General features: G+C 46.0%; 1 protein-coding gene across 2 annotated transcripts in view; it reads left to right on the forward strand.

Moving 5' to 3' along the window:
• The first annotated feature begins 1,239 nt into the window (after nucleotides 1-1,239).
• Nucleotides 1,240-12,114, forward strand: part of KDM1A (lysine demethylase 1A) — a 47,160-nt gene continuing 36,285 nt past the window's right edge. Inside the window, exons 1-3 of one of the 2 annotated variants that reach the window (XM_075114472.1) lie at nucleotides 1,240-1,578; nucleotides 4,636-4,801; nucleotides 9,574-9,633. In XM_075114472.1, coding sequence (XP_074970573.1) covers nucleotides 1,294-1,578; nucleotides 4,636-4,801; nucleotides 9,574-9,633 — 511 coding nt within the window. In that variant the 5' untranslated portion in view covers nucleotides 1,240-1,293. The remainder of the gene's footprint in view (nucleotides 1,579-4,635; nucleotides 4,802-9,573; nucleotides 9,634-12,114) is intronic. The other variant, XM_075114474.1, reaches the window with a different exon arrangement.

The following is a 12,114-nucleotide window of genomic DNA, read 5'->3' on the forward strand; positions in this document are numbered from 1 at the left end:
TTGCTTCCTTTCCTTCCCTGTCACTGTCTGGAGTTGGTCTCTGCAGTTCCCCCAGCTGGATTCCGTCGTCCAACACCGTGGAACAAGGGTTCAGAGCAAGTTCCAGTCTGCTCCCGTTGCCTCTCAGCACTTGCATCGTTTGTCAGTGTGCTGTTGACCTTCCGCCTGTCCAAACACCACTCTGCAGACATCTGGAATGCGTCAGCTACGTGTTGCGGACCTTCTACAGCCTCTAGTTGTTTCCCGTGTTCCTGAGAATGGGTGAAACCACACCTAAACCTTTTTGTGCAGCTGCTGCCTTCCCAGGTACCTAAACCCTCCTACAGTGTCTGCAGGGCCACAGACACCAGCCAGCCCCATGACAGGTATGTCTGCTGGCATCAGGCACACGTCCCTTCTGGTTAATGACCGGTTTTGAGGAGAGAGGCAAGAAAATTGGCAGGAGTGGGCCTTTGTTACCTTTAGCTAATAATGTTTAACTGCTTGAGGCAAGGGAATCCTGAGCAGGCCCCTCTGGCAGTACGTTCCACGCAGGCATCGGGCCTGGTGGGTGCAGCTCAGCAGCGTCCTGCCGAAGGCTGATAGCTCTGGCTTTCCCTTCCCTGCCTCACCAGCTTTTTCTGGTGGTGTAAACAGAAGCTTGAGAGAGGACACGGTGAGTAGTCCAGCCCAAGCCCTGGAAGGAGACAGGAAGAAGGCTAAAATTGGAATCCTTTTTGGAAGCGGGCACAAATGTCTCCCACCAGTCTTGGCCTATTTCAAGGGGCTCTGCAAGTGGACATCCTCATGTCCACATAGGACGGCTACGGCCACAGGGCTGCTCGCAGGCAGAGGGGAAGGGATGCGTGCACAGCCACCCTCGACGGCGGGGAAGGGAACTGATGGGCGCTGTTTCACCTTGAAGTGACGCAGCTTTGGCGCCTGGCCCTGAGCTCGGCAAGGCCAGGCCTGCAACCCGGGGCCCCCCGGCAACGCACCCCAGACAGAAACTATCATTTGTGAACTCGGGGGGGAAGCGCTGTGGCTGCGGGAAGGGCGAGGGCGGCAGCGACGCCCTGCGCGGTGCCGGTGGGCGCCGAGCGCTGCAGCCCCGGGGCGGGGCGCGGGGCGGGGGTGCACCCCGGGGCGGGAGGCGGGGCCGGCCGGGCTGGCGGCCCACCGCCGCGGGGGGGGGCGGGCGGCAGTGGGGGAGGCCCAGGCCGTCTGCGCGCGCGCCCCGCGGCCCGGAGGTGACGTAAGGGGGCGGTTCTGGCGGCCCGCTCGCGGCCTCCTTTGTGCGGGGCGGCCAGGACGATGCTGTCGGGGGGGAAGAAGGCCGCGGAGGCGGCGGCGGGCGGCGAGGGCGGGCCTGAGGCGCCGGTGCCGCCGCCCGCCGCCGCGGGAGCCCTGGGTTCCTCCGCCGAGGGCAGCGGGTCCGCGGAGCGCACTCCCCGAAAGAAAGAGCCACCGCGGGCCTCGCCCCCGGGCGGCCTGTCCGAGCCGCCGGCCACCGGCGCCGCCCCTGCGCCCGGCGTCGAGACCACGGGCATCGCCGAGACCCCTGAGGGTCGCAGGACCAGCCGCCGCAAGCGGGCCAAAGTAGGTGTGGGGGGCTCGGGTGGTGGGCCCGGCCCCGCCGGACCGAGCCGCGGCCGGGGCGGGCGTGTGGCGGGCGCCGCGGCCTCGGGCGGGCCGCGCTCGGGACTGCCGGGTCCGCCCTGCTCGGGGAGGTTCCCGGGAGCGGCCCCCGCCTGGGGGCCGCTGGGCTGAGCAGCCTGGCCGGCCCTGCGGGGCTGGTGCGCGGGCGCTGCCCCGGGGAGGTGAGGACCTCGCCGGGCTGATTAAGGCCTCGCATTGTCACAGCTCGCCTTCGTAGGGTCTGGGGGGAGCCGTCTGCAGCAGCCGTTGAACAGCCTTTCTACAGCTACCTGACCGCGGGGAGGTGAGGACCTCGCCGGGCTGATTAAGGCCTCGCATTGTCACAGCTCGCCTTCGTAGGGTCTGGGGGGAGCCGTCTGCAGCAGCCGTTGAACAGCCTTTCTACAGCTACCTGACCGCGGGGTGTCGCGAGGCAGGGGTCGGTGTCTTCTCCCAGGTCACTAACGATGGAACGAGAGGAAACGGCCTAAAGCTGCGCCAGGGGAGGTTTAGATTGGATATGAGGGAAAATATCTGTACTGCAAGAGTGGTCAGGGATTGGCACAGGCTGCCCAGGGAAGTGGGGGATTTACCGTCCCTGGTGGGCCTCAAAAAATGTGTAGCTGTGGCACTTCAGGACAGGGTTTAGGATGCCTGGGGGTATTGGGTTGGAGGTTGAACTTGATGATCCGAGAAGTCTTTTCCAACCTTAATGATAATATGAACTTTGTAGGCCTTCCTGGTCAGATACTGAGCAGTGAAATAAACCCCCAAACACCCTGGCGTTGCATCTGAGTTCTCATGATCTTACATTTTCATGAGCGCATTCATTTTGTTGCTGGGGGTATGTGGGTGCAGCTTTTTCTGAGGCTAGTGTGCATGGAATGAAGCTGGTGTTGCAAGATTATAAAGGTGATGGCCCCATTCAGTCCACTGTTCTTCAGCTTCCCTCAGTTGGCATTAGAGAGCTGAGCCAATGCTGTGTTAAGGGAGAGATTTAGCAATGAAATCTAAAGGCCATAAACAGCTTCCATTAATTTGGGCCTGTGGTATGTAATTCTCATGTATGATTCTGAACATCTGAGAACGTGGCGCTTTTTTTTGTGAAAGTTTTTGTTGGAAACCTTGTTGTAGAAGGTCTTGGCCCTGTCAAAGCTGAGTGTGTTTCATATGGAGCTGAAATTACATTTAGGAGCTCTGTCTGTTGTACTGTAGCTGTGGCATTGAACGTCTTGCTCTTTGGGTGTGATGGCTGGGCTGGTCCTTTGCAGATAGAAACTGTTGGGTAGGTCAGTCTGGTGCATCTTTTAAACTGAAAAAGGGTAGGTGTAGATTGGATGTAAGGAAGAAATTTTTTATGATGGGGGTGGTGAGGCACTGGAACAGGTTGCCCAGAGAAGTTGTGGATGCCCCATCACTGGAAGTGTTGAAGGTCAGGCTGGATGGGGCTTTGAGCACCCTGGTCAAGCGAAAGATGTCCCTGCCCATGGCAAGGGGGTTGGGCCAGATGGCCGTGAAAGGTTCCTGCCAGCCCAAACCATTCTGTGATTCTGTCATCTTCAGAGGCAGAATACCTGGGCTTTGCTTGCTTTATTAGTGGTCTGTTAACAACTAGGAATGAGTGCACAATCTGCGGGTTGTATTTTGGTGACGTTTTTCCTGCGTTCCCAGCACCTGCTTGCCAAAGGCAGTAATCTCTTTTCACGTGGTGTATCCCCACGATCGCTTCAGGGTAGCACAGGGTTGCCATTCTGTGAATGTTTGTGGTGTGAACCTGGTTGAGGAGGTTATCCAGGGAAAAGCTTAGTTTTTTATTGGACCTTATTGTTCTCTAAAAGCTGTGGAGCTCAAGGATGGGAGAGCCTTGGGGCAGACTAGCTTGTGTTGGTGATATGATACGAGTACCTGTGATGCTATACTTGTGGTGCCACAGGGTCTTTGTAACTTGGTGGAGGTTCACGAAAGATCCTGGTGGTGCAACTTGCGCTCAATAGCGTGAAAAACTGAATGTGCTGGACGGGGTGGAACGTAAATATTTGAAAGACAAGAGTGTTGTGTTACTGTTTTACTGAATTTAGTGTTTCCTATACGCGGGCTTCCCAATGCTACTTTAAATTGTGCCCATTAGTGCCCTTTCTTAATGACTGAACTTTGACTGTGAGAGATGTATCATTCTTTTGATGAGAAATGCAGCGTTGCTTTTGTCATCTCAAGGTAGAAGCTGATCTATGGGATGTTGGAATACACTCGCTGCTTTCTTTTGATTTTTCCCATGGCTGCATATTGTGAGAAGTGCTTTTTCCCTTTCCAATAGGTGGGGAAACTCAATAAGAATACACAAAGCTTCCTTACTTTGGAAAAAAGCTTGTTTTATTAAATAGGATGAGATATATCCCTCCTAGGTGATTTCTCAGGGCTTCCATGTTCCTTTAAGTTGGAGCAAGTCTTTTTAGCTGGTAATACTATTTATTTTTACTGGAGAACAGAGCAAAACATATATGGCAGTAAAGAGTTTTTGGTTTTGTTTTTTTGGTCTGTGTTGAGCCACTGGTGTGACCCTTCCTGGAGAGGAGGCAGATGTTATCCCTTGTGCCAGGGCAAGATGAAATCCTGTGTATAGTTCTGGTCACCCATGTTGACAGATGAATTTAAGTTGGGACATATAGACTGGACACCGGCAATTTGTTATCCCTGAGTTTGACAGGTATATGAAGGAAGGGAAGAAAACTAGAGAGGTTAAATGGTGATATAAGAAATACACATAAACCAGGCTTGATATGAATAGACAGTTCCTATTGGACACTTGGGTGCTGAAGATTTTTTTTAGTAGAGGTAAAAACATGTGGAACTTGCTAAGCTGTTGAAGTTTATAACATGGTAGCTGTAATAAGACTCTGGACAAGGTAACTCAGGCCTTTTCTTAGAGCTGTAAGCAATTTTGTTGCTTGCAATGTTCATTTTAGTAGTGAGACTTGCAGACATCTTCAGTGTGTTCATCCTCTGCTCTGCTTTTTACAGGTGGAGTATAGAGAGATGGATGAGAGTCTTGCAAACCTGTCAGAAGATGAGTATTACTCTGAAGAAGAGAGAAATGCTAAAGCTGAGAAAGAGAAAAAACTACCACCACCACCTCCACCAGCTCCTGCAGAAGAAGAGAATGAAAGCGAGCCAGAGGAGCCATCTGGTGAGTAGAGAGAGACCTTCTTCTCTGACACTACCTACCTGTTTTATTGCCAGAAGTTAAGCAGGATCAGGTTGCAGCATCATGAATCCTGTGTCTGGTTTTGAATGATTATTCTACAGTGTTTTCTTTGCTGGCCCCGTATGTGAAAGGAGGCAAAAAATGTGGAAGAGCAGCCTGACATATAGATATACGTGATCTAATTCCAAACTAAGCTGAACCTCTCATACTAGATTCTCGTGATCCTGACTGACTTGTCTGTGGAAGCTTATTGACCAGAGTAGTGTTTTTGGCACTCAGCTGCCACACCTGCTTGCGTACCAACGTTCACTTGCTCCTCTGAGAGAAGAGAGGTTGGACTTACAGAGGAGGGTTGCTATGCCAGAGGACATATTTAAACTACAGTGATTTATGTGGCTTTAAAGTGTGACTCTAATCTTAAGTTCTGGTTCAATACTGTTTGCTTAAACTTCAGTGCTTTCCTCCTTCCCTGTGACAGAGTTGTAAAGCATGTACAAAGTCATGCTTTTGCAAAGTTTAGATGTGATATGATGTGTGTGCTAGTTGGTTTTAGGCAATAGCTGAAATCTAGTAGCTGAACTTTCACTGGTTCATCACTGATGTGAATAATTGTTAGTCTTCAGTTCTACTGCTCTTACTTGGCTGATTTTTGGCTGGGAGGTTTGAGAATGTAGACAATAGGACTGACGTCAGTTTGAGGATACTTACCTTCAGTTTCAGAATATTTATTAAAAGCCACAATTATGTTTTATCTCTTAGGACCTGCCCCTGTAATCTCCCCTCAGTTGCGGCTGTTGGCTCCTGGCTTGATACAGGAATATACTGTAGCTCATTACGCTTCACTGGAATATCTGAAGTGATAAAAATCCTTCCCGCTCTTAGCTGTAGCTGATCTATAAAAAATGGAATTTTAATTGGTGTAATTAAGTAAGTATCTTAAGTTTACTATTTAATTTAGCTTAGGCTTTGGGTTTTATCCTTGAGACCCACTATTAATACACTTGTGATATTTCTTGGATGCCATTTTCTGCCTCTAAGAATGAAATCAGTTTGAGGCATAATCAGTGAAGTACAGTGAAGGAAGAAACATGGAAGATAGGCAATGATAAGATACATACAGCAGTCTGTTAAACAGTTATTCTGCAAGCACTATATTTAGTCATCTAAATAAAACTAATTTTAAAACAGTCTATGTCTAGCTGCCTAGAAATAAGTAGATTTCAGGTCACCATATCCTTTCTCCATTCCTAGAAATCCTGTGATATGCATGAAGCAATGATGTAGGAAGACAACACATTTTCAGTTGTCATTCCGTAGCTACTCTTGCTGCATTTTTAAAGGCTTCTGAAACTATATACATTGGTGGATCTCTCTATCTTTGTCGTCATTAATACAGGTGTCAAGAGCATCAGGTCATCTTATGCTGGCTGTTAAAGTGCATTGAAACTTGTAATTCAAACAGCTGTATATAGAACCGGTGTTTATAATAGAGGTGTTCTCTCTCTGCCACTTCTTTGAAGCAAAAATATAAGTGTTCAATAAGAAATATTAAACAGGACAGTAATACTAGAGCAGGATTGAATATTGAAAATTTAACAAAATACAAAATTTCGCTTATGTATTACTGTCCATTTATTCTCACCGCAGACCTTAATTTCCTTGTATGTTTCAAGCCTGCAAAACCATAGATAATGCAGTACAGGTGTAGAGCTGTCATGGTATAGGTTATGGCCTTTTGTGTTGAAAAGCCTAATTGTGTAAACTTTAAAATGTACTAGTGACAGTTGCTGGTGTTTCGTTGAGTCTGTCCTCACAGTTTACAGCAGAAGGGGGTTGTTAAGTATGACACTTCAGGTGGCAGCAAGATGCTGGATGTACTTGGGGTGGGTTCCATTAATGTGTTCAGCTGTGGGGAATTCCAGGTGTTCTGCCTATGCACATTGTTATAGTCTGGATTTGCAAGACTTACTGCACGTTATTGCAGAGCAGTTTTAAAAGGCATAACAGTATTTCATGATTAAGATAATTTCCTTAAAGTATCTCTCCTCTATTTTACTTGAGAAATATTGTCTGATAGCAAAAAGCTTCCAAACTCACTTTCAGTGCTGAGTGACATTTGTGTTCCTGTTTGCCAATACCCCTGTTGAAATTAAGGAGCCTGCTTCTTTCGGTTTTTTCCTCTAAGGATCTTTTTTGTTTGCCCTCACCAAATTGGATTTTCATTTTTACAGCTTCCTGAAGTTTTTCTCTATCAGTCCCTGTCCTTTTAGTTCTGTCAGTATTCTTATTTTGTGGTAATCTTATGATTCTAGCTACTGTTTTCCAAGGAAGTGTGAGACTGAATATGATCCAGATCGGCATCAAGTGAATAGTCAAACAGTGGTGCTCTGTCTTTCATCTGACTTGTCTGTTTCCTAATTAAATCCAGTACTCGGTGGTAATCATGTGCCGCTATTCTTTATTTTAAGACAGTGGATGATTGTATGAATTGGACTCCTTAGTAGACCTTCTTCCTGATTGCTGTTCAGCTCATCGTCCATTATTCTGTTGCCGTGAGCCTTTCAGCAGATTCTGCTCCTGCACATGTTGTGTTCAGCTGCAGTAATTTGACGTTCACATGGATCAGCAGTTTGCTTGCTGCTTTGTTCCTTTGCAGCTGGAACGAGACTTTCTTACAGGAGCGAGAGGTAGTTTGTACCAGCAGGCCTTGTCTCCACACTTCTGTACTCAGACTAGGCAGAGTTTAGAATTTTGTCCGAGCAAGCAGTAACGCTTTTTTTTTTTTTTTTTGACCTACCATTGAAAATGGTTTAGCTGTTACTAACAGAAGAGGAAAATATTGATTGCTTTTTGTGAGTAAACCAAGAGCAATTTTGTCTCCTCTAGTCATTGTCAATACTAACTCAGGGATAATGAATGCTACAGGCTGATGTCATCTTTTCAATTTCTTAATGAAGGCACAAGTGTAACTTTCCTGCAAATTAATGGCCTATGCTGGAGTGTAAATATTGTTTGAGTTGTGTTAGTCTCACCCAGAATGGAAGCAGGTCTTGTAATGTTCCCAGCAAAATACAGGACTTACAGTGTAGGTGAAGTGAGGAATTTTCTCTTGCTATTGCAAATGCATTAGTTCATAGCATCCCGATTTTGGGACTTCTGAGGCCTGTCAAAATACAATTATTTGTCAGTGTGTCTCTTCTGAGTTTCTGAACTTCCCTGCTGGTAGACTGATTATATAGAAGTACTGACTATTTCTCCCTTACTGCAGCTGAGTGAAAATGTCTTTCTTGTTTCAGTTCCTGTTTTATCTGTAGACATGTAATGTTGCATCATTCCAGATGTTAGTCCGGATTATCAAAGTATGAAAATGTTTGGTTCACATTCTGAGTCTTGCTTTAGGGGTTAAATTTGCAGTTCAGGTGAAATTCTTTCAAGTTAATGTATCCCCAAGGAGCCTCAAATTATTTTCTGGCAAAATTGTCCACCCAGTCCTAAACTCTAACAAATTATCTTAATAATCATGTGTTCAGCCTCAGGTTAGACCTTACTCTTACCTGTTTGGAGATGACATATTGAGCAGTTGTGCTCTAGGAAGTGAATGTTCCATTTACTACCTTGATTTCAGCCGTTTGTTTCAGTGAGGGTTTGTTTGGACTTGAGGACACCCAGTTTGCTGCTGACTGTTGGAGCACTTGGTTTGAAGGAGCCCTGGTACAGGAGCAGCTAGCCCAACAGCGCTCGACTGTCTCTGGAGTGTTCCACGGCTTCCTGCTGTCTGGAGGTGACTTCTGGCAAACATCTGGCTGTGGAAGAACATCACTTACGAACTAAATTTAGAGCTGGCATCTCCTGTGAAGATTAGCAGCATGTGGGGTGACCTCTGTTAGCTTTGTCCTGCAGACATCACAGCTGTTCTTGTCTCTGTTCTAGAGGGGCTCTCTTCCTGGCTGTGTTGTAGTCCTGTCAAGGCTGCTATTCAGCACTTAAATGCAGGCTAAGGTAATTTTGAGACTTCTTCAGATCTTCAGATGAGTGCTTTGCCTTTCTTCATGTTTCCAGCCCTGGATACATTGAAAGACCGGTGTCTTTCAGTGCTGGGTATTGATCATATTGCTGATCAATGGATCAGTGGTATCAACATGTACTTGACTTCAAAGGTGGTTGTAGTGCATTAGAGCATTGTTGGTGTATCAAGGGTGCTGAAGCCAGAGTGGTCTGAGCCTTTCAAGAAAAGTTCCGTCATCAAGGTTCAACGAAAGGTTTATGGCAAAAAAAAAAAAAAAAAAGAGTAGAAAGTAAGAGGCTTTTCAGAATGGTTCAGACTGTCCCCTTGCGTATGGGGAGACTCGACAGTACCAAGGGCAAGATTATCGAATTATTACGGTTTGAGATCCATAGAATCTGATGGTATCTACTCACCAGATCTTGGGAGTAAGAAATGTAATCTTATAATTCAAATCCTAGCCATTAATGAAGTTGATCATAAGTATTTAGCCACCAGGAATGCTACATATTGTGTACTACTTTATTTCCCATAAAGTCTGATGTAAAGCGTTCCAGTAACACGGACGACACTTTAGAAGACCACAGAGTTTGGTGCCCTGAACCTAGGTTCCAGAAGATGGGATTCTCAGAAAATGGGTTTAGTTAGTTGGTGAAATTTAATACCTAAAACGCCAACTGCCAGGCCTTTATGTCCAGTATGGTATAACTTATGGAGTAAGGTCCCTGAGTTCTCCTCTTTCCTTCCACAGGGCAAGCAGGAGGACTTCAAGACGACAGTTCTGGAGGGTATGGAGACGGCCAAGCATCAGGTGAGGGTGGCGTTTGATGCTTGCCACTTAGTAGCAAGAGCCGCCAAGTTAGGGATTGATGCTTGCAAGTGCGCATGGGTGTGGTTGTCCAGAACTTAGTAAGAGATGCAGGAGTTGTTTACCCACCTGTTAAAAAAGTGAGGGGTATTTCGAAATTTCAGTTGAGGTCTGTATCACCTGTGGAAAAGGATGCTAACCTATGTTGAAATGCCTCAGGCCGATCTCTCATCCCTCCACTCCTCTCCATGTTTAGAGGAGGAGTCTAAACACGCAAAAAGATACTTCTTGCCTAGCCGGTTCCTACCACCTAGAACAACACAGAAAGCCCTGGGCGTCAGCACAATAGACCTTTTTTTCTAATTTACTGAAGAAACATAGCGTGGAGTACCTTTCTGCTCCTTCGTTTTTGTTTTTCCTTTGAAAGGGTTTGCATTTGAGCTGTGTGCCAGCGGTTAGCCCAGGAGATTTACCTGTTGGGGAGATTCATAGTCTGCTTCTCAGTGGACCAGATTGTGAATTGCATTCGCCATTTGACCTAAGCACTGATGCTAGCACTATGCACTGACTGCTTAATTCACAGAACTGTTGTCTTTACTCTGAAGTACATGGAGTGCTACTGAAAATCTTCCTCCGACTTTGCCGCTTTTGCTTTCACTTGAGGATTGAGGCTTTGGGTTTTAAGCAAAGGAGTTGAAGGCTCCAGAATCTATTCTGTACCTCCAAGTTGCTCTTTTTGAAGCAAATATAACTTCAAGATATTAATCTGAGAGTGCATCCTTGCTGTTCTAAGTAAAGGAGCCTAGTTATGTTTTGGATCTTAACACTTGCACAGAATTTCTGGCTATTATAGATTGTGGTCTTAAGGACGCACTGCCTGTTTCACTTTTAGGCAGGCATTGGCTGTTTGGAAATTCTGCATATGTTGCATGTTACACATATATATATGCTGAGGGTATGCTTTAGCAATTGTCTGATTCAGCAGCCAAATAAATTCCCTTCAGAGTCTTTTCCATCTACATATGTTTCAGTAAGTCTTTAAATGAGCAGCATCCCTCAAGATTTCTTCTGTGGGGAAGAAGATAACCAGAACTTCAGCACATTAGTTGCTGATGCTGAATGTCAGGAAGTGGCAAGTGAGTGCATGAATGTATGTGAAGAGGGGATGAGAATCCAGTTAGGCAGAGCCGTTCCTACAGCCATTAAAGAGTTGCCTGCCCCAAGGAAAGCGTGTGTGGTTCTGAACTGGTGCTCCCTTTAACATGTTGCTTTCGTGAAATACAGGCAGTAAATGTGTGGGATGGGGGGGAATTAATCAGCCTGAAATTGATTTAACTTTGAGCTGTGTAGTTGCAAAAGTAAATTCAAGGGCATTTAGTTCTTATAAGATCTTCTCGTGGTTGGCCCAAATAAAATGGTATCTTTGCTAATAATAGCTAGGCTATTTCTGAATTCTGGTGTCAAACCCTGTTGTAGCTTTTCCCCCCCTCCAAAATACCAGTGATCATCCCGAGTTGTTCTGACATTTTAGTTTTAAAGTTTGAGTATTGCCATAAAAGACGTGTGGCCTTAAAAAACCCAGCAACACAAATCCCCCACCTTGGAGTTCTTTCCGGGGCTATTAGGAATGCCAGTTTCTCTGGCTTCTCAATTTGAAGAAATAAATCAAAGCTTTTTCAAGAAACTGGCAAGTTGCCTTAAATCCACATGTTCGAGAGTTTACTGGTAGTTGATCTCTGCATGAAAGTCAATGCTTTTTCGCAAATATCTGGAGAAGGCACACTTGTTTTAGCATAAGCCTGTAAGATGGGGTCTGGTTCAGCACTTTGAATCTTTAACTGGCCATTCCCTGAGAATTGTGTTGCTCAGCTTTTTGCTAACATTTGGTGATCCAGAACCTTAATTAAGATTTGTTAACATTAATAAAGTATCAGAGAATTGGTGGCTTTGGTTTGGTTTACACGCACAGTTGTACAGAGTTTAGCATATGCATTCATAGGTAGATGTTTGCACAGTTGGTTCGATGTTAAGCAGAAGGGCTGGGGGATGTTCATTCCTGGAGAAGCTGAAGTTTGAGCAGAGCTGCGGGTTTCTATTCCGTAGCTGAATGTTAGTGCCAAGAACCATTGTGGTGTGTCAGCTTTACCTGTTAATTTCATTTTACTTTCTTGCAGTGTTCTGTAGCCTCTGTTACTAATTTCCTCTTGTTGCAAAATTCCTGTAAATGAATACAGTTTTCTTTACCTTGAGTCATCACACAGTTAGATCTTCTAATCTTGCTTGTGAGTGAATTTCGTTAGCTTCATGACCATTTCCTTGCTTACATTTTTTCTTCACCTTTGGGATGTGAAAATGCTTGGAAATCGAAGGGGTGTGTGATTGCACCAGAACTGAAAGAAGATAATTCCTCTCCCCAGTGCAGTGACGTGTGTACCTCTGCACATGAATTTCAAACTTTCGAACTGTTGTCTTGGTTAGTGTAAC

The sequence above is a fragment of the Phalacrocorax aristotelis genome, chromosome 20 (genome assembly GCF_949628215.1).
Source record: "Phalacrocorax aristotelis chromosome 20, bGulAri2.1, whole genome shotgun sequence".
Lineage (NCBI taxonomy): Eukaryota > Metazoa > Chordata > Aves > Suliformes > Phalacrocoracidae > Phalacrocorax > Phalacrocorax aristotelis.